Genomic DNA, 12,359 nt, shown 5'->3' with positions numbered 1-12,359 from the left:
TTTATGAAGTAATCTCTTTGCCCAACATGGGTCTCAAACTCACGATCCCTAGAATCAAGAGTCACACGCTCCACTGACTGAGCCAGCCAGGTGCCCCCTGTCTTTTCAAATGTGTTTTTTCATTTGTCCAGTTCCTGTTTAGTCCTTAACCACATGCATGCATAATTATGTATAGCTATAATAAGCACAGATAGAAATTTTGTATCTTGGGCACCTGGCTGGCTCAGTCAGAGAAGCGTGCAACTGTTGATCTAGAGGCTGTGAGTTCCAGCCCCACATTGGGTGTACAGATTACTAAATAAATTAAAAAAAAGAAGAATTTTGTCTCTCATTACATTTAACATATCAAATGCTCTGTGTGTTTCGCCTCTTGGGTGGCTCAGTTGGTTAAGCAGCTGCCTTCCACCCAGGTCATGATCCCAGGGTCCTGAGATCGAGCCCAGCATCAGGGAGCATCAGGTTCCTTGCTCGGCGGGAGACCTGCTTCTCCCTCTCCCACTCCCCCTGCTTGTGTTCCCTCTCTCGCTGTGTCTCTGTCAAATGGATAAATAAAACCTTTAAAAAATAAAAATAAAAAAATTTTTTAAAGATTTTATTCATTTATTTGACAGAGAGAGAGGGGGAAAGCACAAGCAAGGGGAACAGCAGGCAGAGGGAGAGGGAGAAGTGGACCCGAGCCGAAAGTAGACGCTTAACCGAATGAGCCACCCAGGCACCCCTATTTTTTTTTTTTAGATTTTATTTATTCATTTGAGAGAGAGAGAAAGCATGAGTGGGGTATGGAGGAGCACGGGGAGAGTGAGAAGCAGACTCTCTGCTCAGTAGGGATGCAGGGCTGGATCCCAGGACAAGGAGATCATGACCCGAGCTGAAGGCTGACGCTTAACCATCTAAGCCACCCAGGTGCTCCACTAAATAAAATCTTGGGGGGAGAAAAAAAAAGAAAAAGCTTTGTGCGCTATTAGTATTCATAATTATGTTAATTTCTGCATAATATCATGCAGATGTGATTTACCATAAAGTACTCAAGTATTCTTTTATTATTTTTTTTAAAGATTTTATTTATTTATTTATTTGAGAGAGAGTGTGCTTGGGCAGGAACAGGGGGAGGGGCTAGAAGGAGAGGAAGAGGGAGAAGCAGACTCCCCGCTCAGGAGGGAGCCCACTCGATCCCAAGATCCCAGGACCCCAGGATCATGCCTTGAGCCAAACCAAATGCAGACATTTAACCGACTGAGCCACCCGGGCACCCCTCCTTTTGTTAGTATTTAGATAAAATAGTTTCCAATGATTATCTTGTCAAAAAAGACTTCTCTTCCTTTGGATAAATTCCCTGGTCTGAAAATATTAGGTCAAAGGGTATAATACTTTAAGGCCCTTCATTCAGCAATATGTACCAGACTTGAAATATAATGCCAAATTACTGCCGATAAAAGGTTTTAGTGGCTACATATACATATATAATATATATATACACACCTGTTCCACTACATCCTTATCAGAACTAGGTATTATAATTTGTACACAGTAAAATATTTTGCTTTTATCTGTATTCTTATAATGAAATTAAATATAATTTCCTAATTGTACTTCCTTAGGTAATTACATAATAAATAGAGATTTTTTTTTTTTTTAATTTGAGAGAGCAAACAAGTGGACAAGCCGGGGTGGAAGGGCAGAGGGCAAGGGAGAAGCAAACTCCCCACTGCGCAGGGAGCTTGATGTGGTGCTCAATCCCAGGACTCCAGGATCAAGACCTGAGCCAAAGGCAGACATTTAACCATCTTGAGCCCCCAGAAGCCCCTAGATGAATTATTTAAAAGTGTTTAAGATGGGCGCCTGGGTGGCTCAGTTGATTAAGCAACTGCCTTCGGCTCAGGTTATGATCCTGGAGTCCCGGGATCGAGTCCCTCATCAGGCTCCCTGCTCGGCAGGGAGTCTGCTTCTCCCTCTGACCCTCTTCTCTCTCGTGCTATCTCTCATTCTCTCTCTCTCAAATAAATAAATAAAATCTTTTAAAAAAAGTGTTTAAGATACTTGGGATGTGACTGGCATACAGAAAAGAAGCCATTTATAGGATATAGAAATCCTATTTACATTAAGCATACCTGAATCTGGCCAGAAATACACCTAAAGTGTAGAACCATCAAATCATCGCCACCATTAATTAGATCAACAATTTACTAAACATAAATTTTAGACACTGTGCTAACCAACATTTTATTTAATTCTGTTCATGATCTGCTGGGCAGGTACTACTCCATTTATTTTAAAGGTGACAGAAGAAAGTCTTAGGAACAGTATCTGGGGCTTGTCCATAAGCACAAAGAAAATTAAGAAATGGGGCCCAGAATCAACATAGCAAGTCTATCATTTTTCTTTTTTTCTTTTTGTCGTTACGCATCTGCCTTCGGCTCAGGTCATGGTCCCAGGGTCCTGGGATAAGGCTCCACATCGGGCTCCCTGCTTGGCGGGAAGCCTGCTTCTCCCTCTCCCCATCTGTGTTCCCTCTCTTGCTGTGTCTCTGTCAGATGAATACATAATATCTTCAAAAAATAAAATAAAATAAAATCTTTCTCTAAAAGAGTCAAATAGGGACGCCTGGGTGGCTCAGTCATTAACCGTCTGCCTTCAGCTCAGGTCATGACCCCAGGGTCCTGGGATCCAGCCCCACATCAGGCTCCCTGCTCTGCGGGAAGCCTGCTTCTCCCTCTCCCACTCCCCCTGCTTGTGTTCCCTCTCTTGCTATGTCTCTCTCTGTCAAATAAATAAATCTTAAAAAAAAAAAAAATAAAGTCAAATATTCTGAGGGGCGCCTGGGTGACTCAGTCAGTTAAGCGTTTGCTTTTAGCTCAGGTCATGATCTCTGGGTCCTGGAATCGAGTCCCACGTCAGGCTCCCTGCTCAGCGGGGAGCCTGCTTCTCCCTCTGCCTGCAGCTCCCCTGCTTGTGTGCACACTCTCTGTCAAATAAATAAAATCTTTGGGCGCCTGGGTGGCTCAGATGGTTAATCGTCTGCCTTCAGCTCAGGGATCGAGTCCCGCATCGGGCTCCCTGCTCCTTGGGAGCCTGCTTCTCCCTCTGCCTCTCTCTCTCTCTCTCTCTCTCTGTCTTTCATGAATAAATAAATAAAATCTTAAATAAATAAATAAATAAAATCTTAAAAAAAAGTAAAAATAAGAGGCTGTAATCCCTTTGGGGAAATAAAATAGTAAAATGAAGGAGCAGGGCACCTGGGTGGCTCAGATGGTTAGGCGTCTGCCTTTGGCTCAGGTCATGATCCCGGGGTCCTGGGATCGAGCCCCACATTGGGCTCCTGGCTCAGCGGGGAGCCCGCTTCTCCCTCTCCCTCCGCCTCTCTTCCTGCTCATGCTTTCTCTCTCTCTCAGTATCTCTGTGTCTCAAATGAATAAATAAAAAAAATCTTAAAAAAAAATAAAATGAAGGAGCAAGAATTAAAGATCTGGTCAGAGCAAAACTCCCACACTTCACCATATTTTGTTTTCCTGTGTCTCAGACTGGATTTCATATTCTGCTTTTATCATTTCAGGAATCTGCATATGGAAACTCAGGGACAACATTACAGCTATTTTCTCAACCCTGGTGTCTACCATTCCTCTCCACACCCAAAATTAGGCTCCTCAAAAGTTCTTCTTCCTCCCATCTGACAACAAATCGCAGCCCAAACTCATTTTGTCTGCTTCATTCTTTTTAACTTTATTTTTAAGTAATCTCTATACTCAATGTGGGGCTCAAACTTCCAACCCCAATATCAAGAGTCATATGCTCTACACAAACTGGGCCAGCCTGGCACCCCTTTTCTGCTTCATTATAATCCACCAACTCTATGTGTGAATTCAGCAGTATACCCGTGACCATTTATTACTTTGGAAGATGCTGAGAAAAAGCAAGCAGCCCTGACATCTAGTAGTTAGCCTGGTACTATCAGCTAGGCCTTGGTATCTTGGTAAAAATAATTTCCCAGTAAATTTTCCTGTGAAAATCCCATTTCCTTAAGCATTCCCCCAAATCGCCCTTTTAAGTCCTTTGTAACACCCTCTTACTGAGAGGTCTCATGGTTCCCTTTGGTTTAGGTTCTCTGTAGTTGCAATAAGCAATTGTATCTACTAAGTTCCTGATAGTCTTTGGCTGAAGGGTATCAGTAAATGAGAAATAATCTAAAATTATATGTCTCAAACTCTGCATACATTATCACTCTATCACCATCTTTGTCTTAAACTGCCCCCTCTCAAAATATTCCCTTTCCTTCTTTTTTAAAATTATATTTATTTTAGGGCGCCTGGGTGGCTCAGTTGGTTAGGTGACTGCCTTCGGCTCAGGTCATGATCCTGGAGTCCCGGGATCGGGCTCCCTGCTCAGCAGGGAGTCTGCTTCTCCCTCTGACCCTCTTCCCTCTCGTGCTCTCTCTCATTCTCTCTCTCTCTCAAATAAATAAAATCTTTAAAAATAAATAAATAAATAAAATTATATTTAAGTAATCTCTACACCCAATGTGGGGCTCCAACTCACAACCCTGAGATCAAGAGTCGAATGCTCTTCTAAGCCAGCCAGGTGCCCCAAAATAGCCCTAGTTCTCCTCTGACCTTCCTGCTCCAAGATTCTATCTTTATAGCTACCCTTTCAGTATCAATGGTTCGTACCCATTTCTGGCTCACAGTAGTCCTTTTGAAAATATAATGAAAACTACAGAATGCTCCCCATACCACCTCCCGAACTCATTGTGCCCAGAAAATACACATATAATGAAATTTCTGCAATTTTAGGGAAGGTTTATGGGACTTAAGAGTGTCTTCTCTACCGTCTCTCCCATGGTAGTGCACTAATTTCAATAATCCCTTATACATAGATGACCATTCCCAAATCACTAACTTCAATTTTTACACCTCTTAAATTTCAACTAAGTGAAAGCACAAAACTAAACTCATTTTCTTTTCAAATCTGTTTAATACTCCTTCCTCTCCTGCCATCCTTCCAGTTACCCAGGTCTTCAAGACATCAGTATCAGGGTGGGGGGATGGGTTAGCCTGGTGATGGGTATTGAGGAGGGCACATTCTGCATAGAGCACTGGGTGTTATGAACAAACAATGAATCATGGAACACTACACCAAAACAAATTATGTAATATATGGTGGTTAACATAACAATAAAAAAATTAAAAAAAAAAGACATCAGTATCAATTTTAACTTAATCCTCTGGATTATATCTGAGCATCTGACCATCTACAGATTGTACCTCTTTTTTTTTTTTAAGATTTTATTTATTTATTTGTCAGAGAAAGAGAGAGAGAGAGAGAGAGCACAAACAGGGGGAGAGGCAGGCAGGGGGAGAAGCAGGCCTCATGCTGAGCAGGGACCCCATGTGGGACTTGATCCCAAGACCCCGGAATCATGACCTGAGCCTAAGGCAGACCCTCAACCAACTGAGCCACTCAGGTGTCCCTACAGATTTTACCTCTTAAAATGTACTTAAAAAAAAATTTTTTTTTTTTTTAAAGTAGGCTCTATGCCCAACATGGGGCTCAAATTCATGATCCCAAGATCAAGAGAGTTTCATGCTCCATTGAATGAACCAGCCAGGCGCCTCTCTTAAGATTTATCTGTCTTCTCACTCTCTCCCTGCCACTATCCTGCTTTTGGTCCTCATTACTTCATTTATACTATAGCACTAGCATCCTGTAACTGCTTTCCCTAAAGCAGTACTCCACTCCCAGCTTAAAATCCTTGGGTCTTGTCTCTCCATTCCCCACCAAATAAGATCTTAGCTGGACACTCAATGGCTTCCATAATTTGATCCTAATGAACCTTTCCAACCTTAATCTCACAATTCTCTTCCAGATACATAAAGCTCTTGTCACACCAGATTCTCAATAATCTTCATAAGTGGTTGATACTTTTCCCCATAAAAATCCAGATTTCCAGTTTCTCTTAAAAAAGAAAAAAAAAGGAAAATTAACAATAGGCTCAGATTCTTGCATGGCAACAACTGCTTGGAGCCAAGAATACCTTCTCTGGCTCTTTGCAGTCCCCACAACTTACTGTCTTGCGCCTGGCAAGCTTCTCTTACTTAGCTTTTCTGTCTGGCTCTGTAGACAATCTGACTTTGTAACCCTAAACCAGAAAAATATACCTACCCATCCTGGTTTCTAGGCCCATGTTCCAATTAAGGTTATACTATGCCTTTCTCGTTTGTTTTTTTAAAAGATTTTATTTATTTGACAGAGAGAGACACAGTGAGAAAAGGAACACAAGCAGGGGGAGTGGGAGAGGGAGAAGCAGGCTTCCTGCGGAGCAGGGAGCCCAATGTGGGGCTCGATCCCAGGTCCTCAGGATCATGACCCAAGCCAAAGGCAGACGCTTAATGACTGAGCCACCCAAGTGCCCCTATGCCTTTCTCTTTTGGTAATTTAGTAAAAATATAACCATACAAATGTTATTAATGATTAGAACAGGGGTCCCTGGGTGGCTCAGTCGTTAAGCGTCTGCCTTCGGCTCAGTTCATGATCCCGGGGTCCTGGGATCAAGCCCCGCATCGGGCTCCCTGCTCCGCGGGAAGCCTGCTTCTCCCTCTCCCACTCCCCCTGCTTGTGTTCCCCCTCTTGCTGTGTCTCTCTCTGTCAAATAAATACATAAAATCTTAAAAAAAAAAAAAAAAAAGAGTTGGCCATTTTTATGGTCCTTCTTGTGCTTACTGGGCCCAGAAAATTCAGGGGGTTGAATGACTGCTCCTAGTTTGAGTGTGGCAACACAGCACAGGGCAATTCTCACCTCAGATATCAAGCTACAAAAAGATTTACAAAATATATCTGCTTTTTTTCGAAAAGGATGATCTAAGGCCTCAGCAGAGGTTTTTCAAAACCACTGCCCCAAGCTAGTTAACTGGGAAATAACTTGGCTTTTTTTTTTTTTTTAAGATTTTATTTATTTGCTTGAGAGAGAGCAAGAGAACAGAAGGAGAAGGAGAAGCAGACTGCGTGCTGAGCAGAGCCTAAAGATCCTAGGACCCTGAGATTATGACCTGAGCCTAAGGCAGACGCCCAACTGAGCCACCCAGGTGCCCCATAACCTTACTTTTTTAGCATTTGTATACATTCAGTTAAATGCTGATGAATACCAACAGCACCCAAGACAAAAACAGCTTCTAACCTGAAGGTACAGACTATTTTAGGATATAAGTAGTTGTATACTTTTCCTACCTAATACATTAAAATTGCTTCATTGATAGCAAAATTTCAATATTCAAAACTTCATTTATTATTGAGACTCCAACACAAACTCTTTCCCCCCCAAAATCTTGACATATTATCCAAAGATAATTCTAATTGTTTAATTTTCCTCTTTCAAAATGAGGGACGTCCCAGGGAATGCAAAGAGCATTGGAAAAAGCTTTGCATTCATTATCACCACTATTTTTGCATAAGAAAGATATTGCTAACTTCAAGTATTTCCCAAGGTGCACAGCCACCTTCTCAGCTCTGGACATTATCACTCCCATGTTACAGATGGGAAAACAAAGGCACAGATAAGGGACTCATTTGTCCAATGTCAGAAAGTTCAAAGAGCAGCATTCCTGGTTCCCTGCTTTGGTTCTGGAAGCTAAGCAAGTAACAACACAAATTATAAAGAAAACAGGCCCTCATTTAAACATGTTAGGTTATGAGGAAACAGGAAGAGAGAAAGAGGCAGGTATTAAGAGTACATTAAATTATTACTTAACATTATGCAAACCTTCAAAATAGGGTCAATAAATTCAAGAAGGAGACTATGATTAACATAGTTTATAATTCAACAGCATTTGCTGGGCAAAACACTAATGGTTTATGTGGAGTAGAATGAATTCCTCCAAATGGGAGATCTTTTTCTATTCCAAGTGACAATAATGACAGTTCTCTTAAACCATGAGTGGTGGCCTGCGAGACTAGGAAAAGGAAGTTTTATAGAGGCTTGCCACCACTACTCAGTTTTGAAAGGCTTCTGTATGATAAGCAGCAACCTTCAACAGAAGAGGAAATGCCAGCTGGGCCCCAACCACCAAGATTAGAATATTTCCTTCCTTAAAACTCATGTTTAAATCTTTGCCTATGTCCTTTATAAACAAACACTTCTAGTACTTAAGACACTCTTGATCTAAAGCAACCTCCTCTCTTTCAATTAATCCAAGCTGTGTTTCTGTGTAAGGTGAAAACAGAGAGAGCAGTTGAGCCTATATCCCATCTTTTCTCATGCTTCGTCTGGAATCATTTCCTACCTCCAGGCCCTGCCTCTTGCCATTCCTCTGACATTATGATATTTGTGTCCTTCTGTTCCAAACATATCTGCAATATCCAAACCTGGATTCACATATTTTATCTATGCCTATAATTGTGATTATATAGCTGATAAATTTTTCCCTTCATTCATGTATAGCTATTTTCTAACTCATTCTGTGTAAAAACACTCTCTTCCTCATGTAATAGTTTTTCTCTCTTTTGAATCCTTTTCAGGAGGCTACTTTGCAAAGAACATTTACATCCTGAAATATACCACCAAACACACATTCTCTACCCTTTTTTTTTTTAAGATTTTATTTATTTGAGACAGAGAGAGACACAGCGAGAGAGGGAACACAAGCAGGGGGAGTGGGAGAGGGAGAAGCAGGCTTCCCACTGAGCAGGGAGCCCGATGCGGGGCTCAATCCCAGGACCCTGGGATACCTGAGCCGAAGGCAGACACTTAATGACTGAACCACCCAGGTGCTCCTTCTCTACCTTTTCTTAAATTAAATCTTCAGGGGGACCTGGGTGGCTCAGTTGTTAAGTGTCTGCTTTCGGCTCAGGTCATGATCCCACGGTCCTGGGATTGAGCCCTGCATGGGGTTCCTGCTCAGCGGGAAGCCTGCTTCTCCCTCTCCCACTCCGCCTGCTTGTGTTCCCTCTCTCTGTCAAATAAATAAATAAAATCTTAAAAAAAAAAAAAAAAGGAAATCTTTAATTCTACTTTGGATTCTACTCCCTAAAAAAGAATGTTTGGGAAAAAAAAGGTTTGCTTTATTCCTATCCCGAACCAAGTGCTAGTTTATTTTTTTTTTGAAGATTTATTTTAGAGCGAGAGCTCATGCACATGAGTGGGAGGGGCCGAGGGAAAGAGAGAGAATCTCAAGCAGACTCCATGCTGATCACAGAGCACAACACAGGGCTCAATCTCATGACCCTGAGATCATGACCTGAGTCAAAACCATGAGTCGGATGCTGAACCAACTGTGCCACAAAGGCGCTCTCCAAGTGCTACTTAAAATATTCTTATATGTGCCCTTAGCTTCGCAGATAAGACCTAGGTTTCCACTTTTATGTACCCTGAATGATGCCCTGAGCATTCTTTTTAAAATAATTTTTTATTGTTATGTTAATCACCATACATTACATCATTAGTTTTTGATGTAGTGTTCCATGATTCATTGTTTGTGCATAACACCCAGTGCTCCACGCAGAATGTGCCCTCTTTAATACCCATCACCAGGCTAACCCAGCCCCCCACCCCCCTCCCCAGCATCATTCTTTCCTAAGTCTTTCCTCTAAGGTTTCTGACTTAAAAAGCAGCATAAAAACATGAGGTCAAAGAACTCTAAAAGCAGTGGAACAGCTGTACGGCAAGAGGCCTAAAGAAACAGACTCCTCCGAAGATCTATCAAGAAGATGAGGAAGTGGGAAAAAGGACAGAGAGGAAGAAGTTATCAACAGATAGGAGGGAATGGAAAGCAGAGTGAGGCAATCTCCTCCCAAAAGAAACTGATGGGGAAAATGAGCAGTGAGAGGTTCTAGAGCATGTGGAGCCAAAATGTATTCAGGCGCTAGGATAAGGTTCACTTACCCCCCAGACGCTTACCGTATTGCATTTTGTGCCACACACCACTTGCCTATGATTCAGCCACTGAGATGCAAACACTTTATTAAGGGTCCCAAGGTGAAACTCTCTCTCCTTCAGGAGACTGGGAAGTTGCTGTGCTGCATAGCCATGCAACACTCGAGTATAGCTGGTTTCATTCTGAAGCCTGACTTCTCGATTCTTCAGGTAGTACACTAGGGATCTCTTCACTGGGGGGAGTCTTTTCCTTTTGTGAAGTGAGTGATCCCAGCCAAACTGTGGAAAGCAACATTAGAAATTAGGGCTTTGGCTACCTTCCTTCAGAACAAGGGATTCTCCTGTATCACCAAGAACTCCTCCTGCAGGATTTACATAAAACAGAAATACAACAGAACAAATCTCAATATAGAAAGTCCAGGTTAACTCTTCCAAAACTGAGAAGATACTGCTCATAGTCAAACCTACCTATGAGAAACAAGGCCTGAAAGACAAGGAAAAGGAAGCAGAAAAGAGATCAAAAGATTTACTAGCCCTGTTAGGGGTGAAGGCTTCAGGGCCCCTAAAGTTATCCTTGATAGAGAAGGGAATGAGGGACCAAATAATTACTACACCGACCCGGGCTGCATCTCTACCCAGGACCCTTCTTCCTCTTAGTCTGTACTCCCCGTGGAGCATGGAGAGTGCAGCTGGGGCCAGCCTGGGGTCCCAGGTCTTCCAGGGATGCGCTATCAGGGCGACCCCCCCCCCCCCCGTCACCAGGCCCACGCTCCTGGCGGTTTTAAGAATTCGAAAAATCAAATACTAACGGGGTAGGAAGCACGGGAAATCAGAGTTCGAATACGCGTTTAACAAGAACTGCTGTTTTTTATACCGGTCCAAGAGCCAAAAAGCCCACCCCAGGGCTTGAAGTATCCAGAGGAAACTCCTTCCCTTATAAAGGACGCAATCATCTCCGCTTCCCAAAGCCACGGAAGGGGGAATTCACTCTCCCTGCCTGTATCTTCTGGGAGGTTTTGTTCCTGATTCCCCTCGATGTCGGTTTTCCTTCCTCCAAAGCCAAGATTCTAGTTTCCCCAAAAGCCCCACGACCGGCTGCAGGCCTTCCGCGGAATATGCCCCGTTTCCAAGTTTCCCTTTAGCTCCTCATTCCTCTGGCCTTTCAGATCTATGAACTCCTGAGGGCCCGGCCCTGTCCCAAAAGGCTGGGACTCCGCTCTTGGCTCACCTCTGACTACAGACCTTGGTCCCCGGTTCCGGTTCCCTGGCCTTAGAACCCTATCCCCCTCTGGGTGCCTCCGCGATGTAACACGGGTCCAGGCCTCTCAGCCCTCACCTGCGGGCACTGAGCGTCGCTCCCAGCTCCAGGCGAGGCGGGCGCTTTCCGCTTCCTGCTAACTGCTTTCCGGGCCATAGTGGGCAGCGCCGCAGCGGCCCCGCAGCCACATGGGGCGTGGGTAGCGAGGGTTAGCAAGACAGCGGGTCATATACTGGGCCCCGGGGCCGCGCACTTTTGTGCGCCTGGCCCGGAAAATGGCCCGGACCCGGGAAGGCAGGCAAAGGGAAAGGAGGGAGGGAGGACTGGGGCCGGGAAAGGGAAAGGGAAGGGACAGGGGAGGAAGGAAAGAGCAGCTTTCAGACTAACGAGTCTGAAAGGACGGCGAGCGGCTAGAACCAAAACACCCCCTCCCCCGTGCTCCGTCACCCTTGCGCAGCCGCACTTCGCGGCATATCGCCGCGGAGACGCTGCGGGGCCTTCAGGGGTGGGGTTTACAGCCTGCAAGTGGAGAGTCCGCGGCAGTTGTTTTGCGGCCGCCCGCGCATTTCCAACGGTCGTCAGATGGCCGCTGGAGGTGGAAGACCTGGGGTCAGAGGAATCTGCGTTCTGGCGGTCGACCTCGGACCCCCGCCTGCCCATCCGCAAGCACCCGGAAGTGAGGACGACTATCCTCGCTCCGGGAAGGAATACTTCCCAGCACACGCCTCTACCCGGCAGCTGCCACTGGTGGTTATCTCTCATTGAGCGCAGCGCTTTCCCCGAACCTATCACAAACGGAGCCCTGACACCAAGGGCTGCACTGTGTGCCAGGAGGCAGGACCTTCTTCCTGCACTCTCGCAAGGTGGAGTCCGTCTCGGAATCCACGCCCGCGTGGCCAGACAGACTTTCCCTCAGCAGAGTACCTGCCCTGCCTGACATTACCAGCCCAGACTGCTGCCCGGGCCTCTGGCCTCTTCCCACCCCTCGAGAGCCTTCAGGCTCCATTCTCCACTCAGTCTCCTGCCTTCCTGCTGGCCACATGCCCCGCCTAACCCTCTCTCCTGCCGTAACCACAACAGCCCTCGTCATCTTTCCCTCAGCTACGACCTCCTCTCCCTTTAGATTCTCATGACCTGCCGGCCACACTGTCTTTTGTGCTTTATGAAATAGACCTCACGCCTTAATTTATCTGTTTCTTATGTCTCCCATGCGGTCCTAAATTGAGAACAGGAACAGGGGACTGC

General features: G+C 44.8%; 1 protein-coding gene across 1 annotated transcript in view; it reads right to left on the bottom strand.

Annotated features, from left to right (window-relative positions):
* The window catches only part of DCAF12 (DDB1 and CUL4 associated factor 12), a 31,566-nt gene extending 19,776 nt beyond the window's left edge, over positions 1–11,790 (bottom strand). The window contains exons 1-2 of the mRNA XM_025852837.2: positions 11,193–11,790; positions 9,881–10,135 (exon numbers count right to left, since the gene is read on the bottom strand). Of these exons, the coding sequence (XP_025708622.1) occupies positions 9,881–10,135; positions 11,193–11,270 (333 nt within the window). The 5' untranslated portion in view covers positions 11,271–11,790. The remainder of the gene's footprint in view (positions 1–9,880; positions 10,136–11,192) is intronic.
* Between the last annotated feature and the right edge of the window lie 569 nt (positions 11,791–12,359).

Source organism: Callorhinus ursinus, unplaced genomic scaffold, assembly GCF_003265705.2.
Source record: "Callorhinus ursinus isolate GAN/ISIS: 27379988/994484 unplaced genomic scaffold, GSC_fseal_2.0 scaffold42, whole genome shotgun sequence".
In the NCBI taxonomy this organism is placed as follows: Eukaryota; Metazoa; Chordata; class Mammalia; order Carnivora; family Otariidae; genus Callorhinus; species Callorhinus ursinus.
The sequence above is the reverse complement of the archived record's forward strand: the minus strand, read 5'-3'. Positions and strand labels throughout refer to the sequence as shown.